The sequence below is a fragment of the Hemitrygon akajei genome, chromosome 6, assembly GCF_048418815.1.
Source record: "Hemitrygon akajei chromosome 6, sHemAka1.3, whole genome shotgun sequence".
Lineage (NCBI taxonomy): Eukaryota > Metazoa > Chordata > Chondrichthyes > Myliobatiformes > Dasyatidae > Hemitrygon > Hemitrygon akajei.
In genome coordinates this window covers 134,950,842-134,964,148 of record NC_133129.1, presented here as the reverse complement: position 1 = coordinate 134,964,148, position 13,307 = coordinate 134,950,842, and the positions used below count along the sequence as shown (strand labels likewise).

At 39.6% G+C, this 13,307-nt stretch overlaps 1 protein-coding gene across 1 annotated transcript; it reads right to left on the bottom strand.

Moving 5' to 3' along the window:
- Window positions 1-227: 227 nt before the first annotated feature.
- Window positions 228-12,017, bottom strand: LOC140729507 (transmembrane protein 216-like). Its single transcript, XM_073049303.1, has 6 exons — window positions 11,962-12,017; window positions 10,475-10,491; window positions 10,069-10,162; window positions 7,324-7,416; window positions 5,619-5,820; window positions 228-3,622 (listed from the first exon to the last, which is right to left on the bottom strand). The coding sequence occupies exons 1-6, from the start codon at window positions 11,969-11,971 to the stop codon at window positions 3,604-3,606; spliced, it is 435 nt and encodes a 144-aa protein (XP_072905404.1). The 5' UTR covers window positions 11,972-12,017; the 3' UTR covers window positions 228-3,603.
- Window positions 12,018-13,307: the final 1,290 nt, after the last annotated feature.

Genomic DNA, 13,307 nt, shown 5'->3' with positions numbered 1-13,307 from the left:
TAATATTCATTTACCTTTGCTGCCTGCTACTGAGCCAGTCAGTCCAATTTGATACTCTCCCTTGAACCTATGACTTTTCATTTTTTTGAACCGTCTGTGATACAAGAACCTGTCCAAAAACTTGCTAGAACACATTTTATTTCCAGTAAGATTGGAAATTAAACTAAATCTTCATAGGGAAACATGTTACAAGTGGAACATAAATTTAGAAAAATGCAAGGAAGGTGTTAAAATTATCTCAGAAGGCAATTTAATAGCGGCACAAATTTGAAACAAACAGTCTGGCAGTGTAAGATACAGAGCTGTATGCAGATTTGATGGTGAATCTGTTATTAGCATGTATGTGAGGACTTGTTAAAAAAATACCAGTAGAAGGACCTAATGAAAGAAGAGGAGCAACAACATTAGGTTGTGCTCCAGTTGGCTCAGTGTGCCTCACAAGCTATAGATGGCAATCCAACTGATAATGCTCAGAAGTTTGCACTAAATTTATTCAAATAAAGTCTTATTATATATTTGTAACCAGATAACATCAGATCAATGGAAGGACTCAGGTTAGAATCCTAACTCCATATCTTAACAAGTGTTTGAAATAGAAAAATTAAAGATTTTGATCCAGATTCTTGCTACTTTTCTTGAACTGATGCTGTATTGCCATAACTTTCTTTATGAAGAAGTATTTTAGTTTCTAGTTTATACAGTCTTTGTGGTTTAGATTGTGTGGGGTGATCATTTTCAAAATGCTCATTGTACTTTGAAAGCAAAGGACACACAACTTTCAAAACTGTAATTGGGCTACTTCATATAGATGTAAAACAAGATGGATTTTTACCGGTATTACATTGTTGATTGATATTTAACTGTTAAAATAATTAAAATTATTGTTAAAACAAAATGCATGCTAGCCAACTGCTCTACTCTTCTACACTCATGTATGTGTGGTTAGGCACAGCTCAAACACCAACTACAGAATAAATTTGCCATTGACACCACTGTCATTGGCTAGAAGGTGATAGGAAGTGTAGAGGAATGCGATCGATCAGCTGATTAAATGGCATCACAGCAACAACCTTGCACACAACATCAAGACCAAGGAACTAATTGTAGACTTTAGGAACGTGAAATCAGGAAAACACACACCAGTCCTCATTCAGATGTCAGCAGTGGAAAAGGTGAGCAGCTTCAAGTGTCTTGGCATCAGATCTCAGAGGATCATGGGCAAAACATATTGATACAATCATGAAGAAAGGACGCAAGCAGCTATATTTTGATAGGTCACCAGAAACTAGCAAATTTCTAGCAATGTACCTGGGAAAGCACTCTGACTGGTTGCACCACTGGCCTGGTTTGGAGGCTCCATTGCACCGATTGAAAGAAGCTGCAGGTGGTTGTTGACTCAGCACAAACCTCCCCATCATCAAGGAGATCTTCAAAAGTCAATGCCTCAATTAGGCAGCATTCATCATTAGGGACCATCCTGAACATGATCTCTTTTTCATGACTACCATCAGAAAGAGTTACCAAACCTGAAGATGAACACTGAGTGTTTTGGGAACAGCTTCTTCCCCTCTGCCAGCAGATATCAAAATGGTCTATGAATCCATGAACACTACATTACTTTTCCTCTTTTGCACCATTCATTTATTTTATCTTTTATTGTAACTTGGTCATTTTATTTTGTATCCCACTGTACTGCTGCCACAAAACAACACCTTTCATGGCTTTTGCCAATGATAATAAACCCAATTCTGATTCTGTTGCTAAAATATACTGTGTGTGTAATTACTGGCACCCGAGGTACAGTTTCAACATCCGAACTAGTGTGGGGTTAGCACTGTGCAAATTTAGTGATTTAACCAACATTCAGTAGCACAGATTATTCAAAGACTATTTGCTCTGATTTAGAATAGAATAAAGAGCCCCAGAAAGGTGCAAAGTTACTTATTATGAATCAGCTCTTCGAAAAGGGCTAGACAAAGGAGCAGAAATATTCCTTTAGCAGTGAAATACCATTGGAAGTCCTAACCTCCCAGTCTTCACAAACTTTGTTAGGAAAGATCCATGTGTGTTATATAAAATATATTTGATTGAATACATTGCATGAAATGAAACGTAACTATAGATATCAAGAACTGTTGATCTCTGGCTGAGCTGGTTTCACTGATCTCCTTGTTGAAGAGAACAGCCTCAGGTGATTGAACTGAAAATCATCCAGGGTTGCAGCAGCTTCCATACCAACTTGAGAAACCACAGAATGGAGTAAATGCCATGGACCAAATCAGATTAGATTTTGATGCCTTCTGAATTTGACATCTTCAGCTTGGTATATTTCATAGTCACTATCAGGCTCATAACAGAGGTCAAATTTTTTGGCTATATTTGCAGTATTTTTCAGGATGCATGAGACAAAATAGAATAAATGAGCAGAATTAAAAATTATTTAAGTAATTATTACATTAATGTACAAGTTGAACGAAGCCAGCAGAGAGAGAAAGATGTCTCATACATCCAATTGGTTTGGCTTAAGAATGCCCCTGTTAGATAAAAACATCTTTCTACTTGTGACAGAGCAGGTCTGCCACTAGTAATTTCTTCCTCCTCCCCCACCCAATAATTCTTATTATCCTTGTCTGACAGTGCTGATGTTATGCTTATTGGGTTCACACACTAGGCTAATGCGCAGCATGGACATTTTTTTCGTACTTACAGACTCTAGGACAGTGGCATTCCTTAGCGTGTCCTGTTTTTTCATTGCTTCCAGTTTCAAGGAGGGGACCGGACTGATAAGGGGTGTCTTAAAAAAGTGCCTGTTTGTGGAGACATATGCTCTGAGTTGGCTCAGTGGAAGAATTCATTTTGGGGGATGAGGAAAAAGCTGATACCTGGAAAATGGTTAGTTATTGATAGCTCGTGGTGCACAATCTCATTGTGATCTTATTGTGATGAATGTATATGTGGACATTTGTAATTGTGAAGAAGGACATGTATTCCTGTGTTCGTTTTTATATAATTGTTCAGGCTCATTTTAACAACTCACTCTGCATTCCAAAGAATGGACTATCCCTTTTCTCGTAGGGTAAGGAGATCCTTACTTACAAGCTCATTTTGGTGGGAGTGGGGAGAAGGGAGAGGAGAGAGGGTAGAGGGCAAGTGAATTACTTCAGTCTGATGCTTTGGAGTTGGTCCTAAAGATCTGATGATATATATTTTCATCTTCTCTTTTTGTCATCTTGCTATTTTTTGTACTGTAAATACTTTTGCACTTTATCCTATAAGTTTTTCACCTCTGGCACACCATAAACACATCTACACTGAATGTGCTATTGTGACCTGCGTCTGATTTTTAAAGTCCACACCTTCATAAGGGCAAGCGACCCTCACCAAAACCCATGGTGTGACACTACTATTGAGATAAGAGAACCAAAATAAAAAGCAAATATTTACACAAACTTTTGTAAAAATGCATTACTAAAAATATAACTATCAAACATTGAAAACATTATCCTTAAGAAATCTACTTATAAAAATACTATAAAGTGTATTACAAATATGCATAGGCTGGCATAGATGTTCATCATCCAAAGGAATGTTCCCTTCAAATTTTCAATCGGCAATGATTGCACTGAAAATAAAGTAAAATATTGGGAATATTATTTAAGTACATTATTCATTAATAGGAATTAATATTTAACATTGACTGATTGTACTTTAAGGTAGTAACTTAATAAACACATAGGTGAATAAGATTCTCAGTCATTGCCCAGAAGAAGAAAAAATTTTCAAGTACAAAAGGACACAAGGAAATAAGAAGAGTTGGCCACCTGAAATTTATCCTATCATTAAGTATGATCACGGCTTTTCTGTGGAACAAGGTATACAGGTAAGTTCTTGGTGTGGATTGTGAGTCATTAGGGCAATTGTATCCTGGAACCTGCTTGATTGAATAACAAACAATTGAGCGTGAATTGTTATGTTATGTTTTTTGTTTTTTCACTTTAGGAAATACAGGCAACCCCACGCTGAGGCAGGGGAGGGGGCATGGTTATTATGCAAAGTCACATCAAATATGCCTATGTCATGGTATGCAAGTTGGAAAAAAATTGTGTTGAATCATTTACAATTTTACATCACATAAATTCTGAGAGCATGAATATATTCCATATCTCAACTTTTGGGCAGTGATTTGTGAATTAGGCAAGGGCAAATTTCTGTAACTCAAATAGCAGTAACAGGGGAGTAGTGGTGCTTACAATGTATACACAAACTTAATGAGTCTGATGACCTTTTTTCTTTCCAATGTACAATTCCCACAGTGTAATCACACTTTCTTGCTGTTACTCTGCTACATATTCTAATGGAACAGTGTGGCTGAAAGATGATGTTCCTCTCTCACACACACTACATACAGTTCTTTAAAGCATCAAAATTACTTTAGTTTCTTTTCTACCTTTTCCTTGCATTTTCATTATAAAATTCCCTCATCATCTCAATCTGCTTAGGAACTAATAATAACATGCATTAACTCCTTTACAACATAATAGCTGTAGAAGCACAAGTGCTCTTTGCCAAATAACGGTGTTGATCACTATTTGACATACACTTCCTTCTTGATTTCTTTTTAACTAGAACTGTAGCCTGTTCTTATTGGATTTTCTCTAATTAAAGAAAAGCCTAGTTTACTTGACAGCTGGATGTACAATATAATAAGGCCCATCATTAGTCGAGGTTAACCATGGATGTTGCTTCCTGGCTGTCTATGTGATACGCAAGCCAGGCCGTATGATATGGAGAGCAAGCTACTGCCCAATCAGCAGGCTCCCCCTCCATGTAGCTGATGAGTTGAAAGGAACGGCAGAGCCTGATACAGTTTGGCTCCAGCAGTGTTGCAGGAGTTGCCAGTCAGTATTGAATTCCATATAGGCCTGTCTGGATTTTTCCTCAGGGTTTACTCCTGAAGCTTTCCACATGAGTGGGTATAGCCACAAGGCAACAGAGGTTTGAGATCAGTTTTCCTCCTAGATGAGTGGCCATCCATGGCTGAGAAGCCCCATTTGCCCGAAGGCTTTAAGGCAGCAGTAACCTGCCTTTGTCCCTTCTCCTATGAGTAGAAGTGGTTCCGTGACTAAACCACATGTAAAGATCAGAAGCTGGAATTGGTTGTCAGAAGCTGTCTGAGACACATGCCATTGGGAGCATTTAATAGGTAGTGGACAATATAATGTAGCATGTACAATACAATGTAGCATATGACTACACAGACCAGCAAATTCTGTATCCTATTCTGCTTCGTGACAGGCTCAGTTATCTCAATTGGATTTCACATTTCTCCATTAAGTGACAAAGTACACTGTATAGCAAAGGAACTCCAGTTTGATCTGTATTCCTCTTCTTCACTATCTATTAATCCTTAATGGAGAAATGTGCAAGAAGAGAATTGGGCGCAGCCTTGTCACCCATCATATTGGCACTTAATTCAGTTACCAAAAGATGACCAAAGTTAGGTAACCTAAAATGTAGGGAAGGTATAAAAATGTCTGTTCACAGTACTTACAAAAATATGTACAAACATTTAATAATGACAATCATCTAAGAATCTATAGATAAATTGCTCTCCTCACCTTGAGAAGCTCATTAAGCCCACGCAGCACAGAACCAATTCAAAGAAGTAAAACACCAGTAATATTGCATTGATGGTAACTTCCAGCCTTAGAACATAGGTCTGAAGTAGCATATAATAAATTGCCATAATTGTAGATGGCCCAAGAAGCGCCAGACTAATAGTGAGAGGCACCTTACGTTGGGACAGATTACCCTTGGAACCTAATACAAAATTAAAAATACCGTTAGATTGAACATATCTTACATTCAGCTCTACACACCAGAAAAGGGTGGCTAGTTGTAGCCACACTTCTGGCCTCTGATACTTCACCCAAATAGCATTTTTCCCTTGTGATCCTAGAAGACTGTTTTTCGTCTGTTGAATCAAAGGCATCATGGCAAAATCTGATCCTGTCCTTGCCTGATCCATGGGTACCTAATAGTCACAATTTTGTCCCACTCAGCTTACTTCCTATATACCTGCATTCTCCAGTAACTCTGTTTCCAAGAGATCAACATATGGAATTTTCTCCATGTCCCTCTACCTTTTTGAATGGTCCCCACCTCTTCCCAATATTTTGGATCCTTCACTTAATTTAATTGCTCACCACTTTTTACTTCTCTCAACACAGCATCCTGATCTTCTGTCAGTTACATTTCAAGTCAGTTCCTACAGTTTCTTGCCACCATATGATGTCCATTTCTATAATTCAAAATGAAGGTATGTTTTCTAGCAGAATTTTACACTGGCTCAATCACAGAGATTTTAGGCTTCATGGGATGGAGGAATCTTACATCTTCTTGTGATGTTATTGGAGCTGTACTTACCCGGATAAGTGGAGACTATTCTAGTGTGATGTTGCAGATGGTGGGAAAACTTGGGTTGAGAGATGATGAGTCACTCGTAGAACATAGAATAGTGCAGCACAGGCACAGGTGCTTTGGCCCACTATGTTGTGCCAAACTAATTAAGCTAACAACACTTAATTAAACATACATTATTTTTGTATTTAGTCTATATCCTTCCATTCTCTTCATATTTATGTGCCTTTTTCCTTGCAGTATATTCAGCCTATGACCAATAACAATGATGTAGCTTTACAACATCCAGGATAAAGTAACTTGACTGGCACCCAAACACATCCTAAACATTCATATCCTCCACCTCTGTGCTCTCCCCCTTCTTCTGATTCTCATACAGTACTCCCACTTATGTCCCTTTGTTCATATCACACTGCCACCTCCATTTCCCATTTTCATCACCCTCTTCCTCCCTCATCCTTGTTCCATTCTGCCCATCACCTCTCCCTAATGGTTCCAATATCACCTTCCAGCACTGTAGCTTTTGTGTTCCTGTTTATCACCCTCCCCTTACCCCATTTATCTCCTCAGGTTTTTTTTTGTCTGCCTCTATCTATTATCTATCTGACTGTGTCCCAACTCCACCCTTTTCCCTCCCCCATCCAGTTTAATCTGCACATCATCCTTCACTCCTCCTTGGTCAACCAATTATCTCTGATTCATCTCATGTTTTCCCTCTCTTCTTTACAGTAGCTATCTCCTTTCCACTCTCAATCCTGATGCAGGGTTTAGACACAAATCAACCCCCACCCCACCCCCACAGATGCTGCTTGTCCCACTGAGTTCCTCCAGCAGATTGTTTATTGGTATGGCATGTCCCGAAGATTCAGCTGTACACAAAATTTCAGAATTAAGAATACTTACCCAAAAATATCCTTATTACTTCAACCCCAAGGTACAAAAACAGCATCACTAGATCCAAAACCAGGTTTGCAGGGTTGTAAGGCAAGAGCAGGCCTATAATAGATAGCAGAAAAGCATTACAAGTTGGACAAGAACAGAGTTTTGCATGGAAACAGCATATCACCTGTTTAAGTCAAGACTGGACTCGCCATGGGAGAAGAGTATTAGCTAAACAATGAAAGACTGAAGAAGTAAGAGTTGTCCATTAATAATACAGAGTATTGACCAAGGCAATATTCTGTATAATATATATATATAATTTGTATGACTGGGTAGTTCTCTCTGAGATGGTGGTGAGTGGTACTGGAGAACCACAAAGGACTGTCTTGTCTCTGGGACGGTCTGTTCACACTGCACACCTCAGACTTTCAGAACAAATCTGAGTCTTGTCAATTGCAGAAATTCTCTGATGACTCTGTGGTGGTTGGGTGTATCAGAGATGGGCAGAAATCGGAGTATAGAGGAATGGTGGATAAGTTTGTGGAGTGGTGCAGGGGGAATCACCTGCTCCTGAATGTGGCCAAAACCAGGGAGATGGTGATTGATTTTTAGGAGGAATAGGACTGTGACGAGTCCTGTATACATTGTTGAAGAAGTTGTTGCAGTAATAGAGGAGTACAAATACTTGGTGTTCAACTTCACAACAGACTTGACAGGAAAACCAATTCCAAGGCTGTTTACAAGAAGAGGATGAGCAGACTATTTTCTAAGGAAGCTGAGATCCCACTGTGCAGCAGGATGGTGGAGATCTTCTACCAGTTTGTTGTAGTGAGTGTAGTCTTCTTTGCAGCTTTACGTTGGGGCAGCAGCATCGGTGCTGGTGATGCAAAAAGACTAAATAAACTCATCAAAAAGGCTGGATTCGTCCTTGGCTACAACCTGGACTCTTTTGAATTAGTGGTGGAGAGGTCACTAAACAAGCTGTTATCCAGTATGGACAAATGTTCCCAAATGTGCAGCTTTTCTTGTGATTGCCAGACCCTGTTAGACATTGTTAATCTGGAATACTGCAAGTCTGATTCACTGGTTTATTGGTGGATGATGGGGGAGCTGTGTGGTGTCAGTTGTAGGCCTCAAGCCACAGTGTTGCCAGATAACAGCCACCAGGAGAACTGGGTGTGGTGGCATCCGTGCTGGAGTTGGTGCTGCCCCCCAGTGTTCACTCGGCAGAAGACAAGCTGTATTATGTTCACTTGCAGACTGCTGCAACATCCATGGACTCAGGATCTTGGACTATATTTTTTGTGTGACAGTGTTCTACTGCTATCTCATATATGCTGTATGTGACTTATGCTGTTTATTTATTGATTGATTGATTGATTGATTTATTGAGATACATTACAGAATAGCCCCTTCCGGCCTTTCAAGTTGTGCTGCCCAGCAATCTCCCAATTTAATCTGAGCCAAATCACAGGACACTTAACAATGACCAATTAATCTACCACCCCCGGTATGTCTTTGGACTGTGGGAGGAAACCAGAGCACCCGGAGGAAACCCACACAGTCACACAGAGAATGTACAAACCCCTTACAGGCAGCAGGAGGAATTGACCCTGGTTTACCTGTACTGTAAGGCATTGTGCCAACCAGGATCCTATCTTGCTGTGTATGTATGACCTTTGGTACTGTGTTTTTCACCTTGGCCCCGGAGTAACGCTGTTTCATTTGGCTGTATTCATGAGTATTGATGTTGGCTGAATGACAATTAAACTTGAATTTGAACGCAACTTCCAATCTGTTCAAGGCAATGACTCATCATCCACTTTTAGGAGTTAGTCTGTCTCCCCGTGACTGTGTGGGCTTTCTCCGGGTGCTCTGGTTTCTTCCCACTGTCCAGTGATGGTAAGTTATTTGATCATTGTAAATTGTCCTGTGATAGGCTAGGGTTAAATCGGGGCGGATTGCTGGGTGGCACTACTCGAATGGCCTATTCCATGCTCTATCTCAATAAATAATCTAATTGACAAAATAGTTTGGGGGATGAGTTCAAAGAATACATTATGAACAAGTTTTCTGATGCAATGCATATTGGAATGAGTTGGAGAACAGGCTATTTTTTGGTCCATTTTAGGGGTGGAGGGCAGCGGTACATCTGATACCAGATATCCAAAACATGTTTTATGAGCTCCATCACAGCTAACGATTTCAAGACGAGAAAAAAATGCTTTAATAACATTCTTGGTCATCTTGATTACCTCTGTTTTTCCATTCCCCATTCTGGCTCCCTTCATACCCATACTCTTCTCACCTGCCTATAACCTCCCTCTAGTACCCCTCATACTTCCTTTTCTCCTACAGTCCGCTCTCCTATCAGATTCCTCCTTCTTCAGCCCTTTACTTTTTTCACTTATCACCACCCAGCTTCTCACCGACCTTTCCCCTCACCCATCACCTCACCTTCTAGTTGTATTCCTTCCCCTCCACCTTCTTATTCTGGCTTTCTCACCTTTCATTTCCAGTGCTGATGAAGGATAACAGCCTGAAACGTTGGCTCTTTATTTCTCTCTATAGATGCTGCCTGACCAGCATTTTGTGCGTGCAACTCTGGATTTCCAGAATCTGCAGAGTCTCTTGTGTTTTATTCTGAATACTTCTGCCCTCAATTTACTTTTTGTGATCAATTTAAGTGACAAACATGATTCCACAAGCATGCATATCACATACTGATAGCAAATTAACAATATTTACACAAGATTCAGAACCTACTTTTATATATGAAAAGAAGAATTTCTGCCGCAAAGTATGCTGCATAGTACCAGCTGTTGAGGTTTAGGAGGATTTCCAGAGGGGTCAAAGCGAGCTTTTGGAAAAATTTAAGGAAAGACCACATACAATATCTTTATTAACCAAAGCCTCTCTTTTAGTTAATTTAAGTTTCAGAATTGTAACAAACTATTAAAATTAGACTCTTCTTAATGAGACTGTCAATTCAGCATGACCAGTTGTGGTCATATCATCTGTGTTTCAAATAGCCAAACCTAATTCCATGTAGAAACTACATAATCAGCAGGAGGAAGTGTTTGAAGCTGGATCTCGGAGTGAAGAATGTTCTTCTAATGCTCAATTCCTTTCCATGCACATCAGAAACACTCTATAAGTTGCAAAAGGATACAATTGGAGGTGGTTTTCCTGTAAAAGACAACACTTTTTAGAAACTGTTATTTTCAGTACTGTTCTCATTGTATCCAAATTGTTAAATCCAGGCTATTCTTTCACAGTATCATTTTTGAATACTTCCACATAGATTTCTGCCATTGCTAACATTGCATCTCTTAAAGTCATAACCAAAATCTTAATCAGGCAGGCTGCAGCCTTTGATTCAGTTGATCATAATATCTTTGATTAAGGCTGCTAGCTGGTTTGGTGGGACCACATTTGCCTGATTTCATACTTGCCTCTCTCCTATAACTGTACCTGCAATAACCTCACTTCCTGTTTAACATTTTTTCTGGTATTGCTGAAGTACCTACTCTTGGCCGTCCCATGTTACCAACAAGCTGCTCCCTGGGAACACCTTCCAGAGCACATTCCTTCCCATGTAGCATCCAGTTTTATTTTACCATCTCACTGTCTTTAAATTGCCAATTTTATTTTAACTATGCTAGTGCATGTATCATTCTGGGTCGTGACACTGTTGGGAAGGCCATTATTGCACATTATTTAGTGGCTCAGAGATCAATAATCTCATACAGTAGTTGGAACTTCTTCCTACCTAACACTAGATTGATCTAAACTACTGGCTTCAAACCTCATTCCTTTACCGCCATTTCTCTTCCTGTCAATTGTACGATGCTGGTCCAAACTAGTTGCAATCTTGGCCATGAAGATATGTTTGTACCCTACTAAGCATACCAAGATAACATTACTTACTGCTACTTTTGCCTCAGTTCATATGCTTATTCATGCCTCTGTTCCCAGTTATTTGACTACTATGGTGAACCCTGAGCTATGCTTGCTGTTCTACCCTCTGCTAATCAAAGATGTTTCAAATTTAATTTACCTGTCTTCACCATCTCTTTTATTTATCGTCTCCACACTTGCTGAATCACAGAGACTCTTGGTAAGTAACAGCTCATCGTTGATTTTATATCCCTCATCTTTATAATCTCTAGCCTTTCCTCACTTCAAGTTAATTTCGTTGTAATTCTGGTATTGATCATTTCACTAGTGACAGAATATTCAGCTGGGAAATGGACAGTCGACCTGGATTGATCAATTTCTGCTTGCTTGGTTCTACCTGTCTTTTGCAATACATCGAGTTCATTTTCCTCCACCGATGCTGTCTGACCCGATGAATTCCTTCAGCAGCCTTTATCCCTGCTGTTATTAATTACTTTTGGATAAACTCTGATGAAACATGCCGAAGAATCAGCTCTGCTGCTGTAAATAGTAAAATGTTCCACAAAGATTTCGTCTAGCTTCACACACACACTAAAGCTACGCGTATCTAAACATTGCTTGTGAGCTGGTAGCCTCAAATAGTAAGATTTCATAACAATGCTCCTTTCGTATTTTTTTTTTCTGTGACTGGTACTGATTTAGTAAAGCTTCACACAGTCAGGTAGTAGGTTATCCTAGAGCCGCAGCCACCTCACTCACCTCTCGCCATCTTGCCTCACCATAACAACCGCTTCCAGCGAACATCCGTCACTTCCTGGTAACCAACCCTGGGAGCCCCGCAGGGCGAACGTCCAAGCGATTACCGCTTAAGTCCACTTAACCACTCATTCTAGCGGGTAAATAGATTTACTATGAATTTAAAATCTAATTTCCAAAATGCTTAATTTGCACTGGAAAGTTTTCGTTTGGTGTGGAACCCTTCAATTATTTTGAATACCCAATCGAAGCTCCCGTTGACTTTGTCTATTCCGACAGCAATCTCTGTGCTCCCAGTCGCTCCATGTAAGTGACGTAACCCACATACTACTGTCTGCAAAACTTGGCATCCAAGCATCGCGTCCACAATTAAACAGACTGGTAATCACCATAATGAAATTCGTTGTCCGTACTTTATGAAACCCGGTTTTCCGTGCATGTATACTTTGAGGTGAATTGGTCATTAATTCCGCGTGCTTTTACATTGCAACGATGGTTTAAATTGTCGGACTGTTGGTTAACTATTTCTGAATTTGTCCTGCTCCAAAACACCGATTACGTGAGATCCTAGTTTTAAATGTACACTTACCATCCCTAAAAAAAATCTATAATTCTTTTACACGTTTCAAGATGACGATTCTAAAACAACCTTTACTCGTACTTCAGCTTCAACTGAACGTATATATTCCAAATTTAATTTGAAGTGATACGATAATAAAGAAATAAAAGGCTTGGTTTACAATGAAAATACTTCTTAACGTTCTGCTTCTCACGTCACACACAGTCTGCTGGTGCAAGCAACCCAAACCAATATTTGGTAGCACACCAAAGCCCAGTGTAAATGGAAGAAGGAGTACACCGCATTATAAACTACCCACCCCATCAAGCAGTTCTGTTCCATGGAAGAGTCTGCAATTGTCCACAGCAGTGACGCCAAGTCAAAACAATGGAATCAAGTCATACTTGATCTTTGTCGTGTGCTATGTACGTTATACCATATAACTATCTGCCAATTTTGTGCCAAGGTTTCAAAGGAGTCTATCCACTGTTTTATAAATATTTATCCTAATCTAATTTGCTTGCACTTTAAGCTCCAAAATATTCTTATTGCTGAAGACTCGATTGGACACTGGAAGAACAAGGTACTAGTTTATGGGTTCTTTCCATGAAATTCCTCTTGATGCAATTAACTTATCTCAACTGGAATATTCTGGAAAGTTATATTTAAGAAAGGACTTGTTGACATTGGAGAAGGTCCAAGGGAGATTTATATGAATTATCCTGGGAATGAAAGAGAGGAGCGTTTAATGGCTCTGGGTCTATACTCACTGGAGTTTAGGAGGATGAGG

What these genes read in the sequence shown, in the direction of transcription:
- LOC140729507 (XM_073049303.1), bottom strand. An exon ending in TCTTCTTTTCATATATAAAA is followed by an intron (nt 7,417 to 10,068) that starts GTAGGTTCTGAA and finishes TATCTATTATAG; the next exon opens with GCCTGCTCTTGCCTTACAAC. An exon ending in AGTAATAAGGATATTTTTGG is followed by an intron (nt 5,821 to 7,323) that starts GTAAGTATTCTT and finishes ATTTTGTATTAG; the next exon opens with GTTCCAAGGGTAATCTGTCC.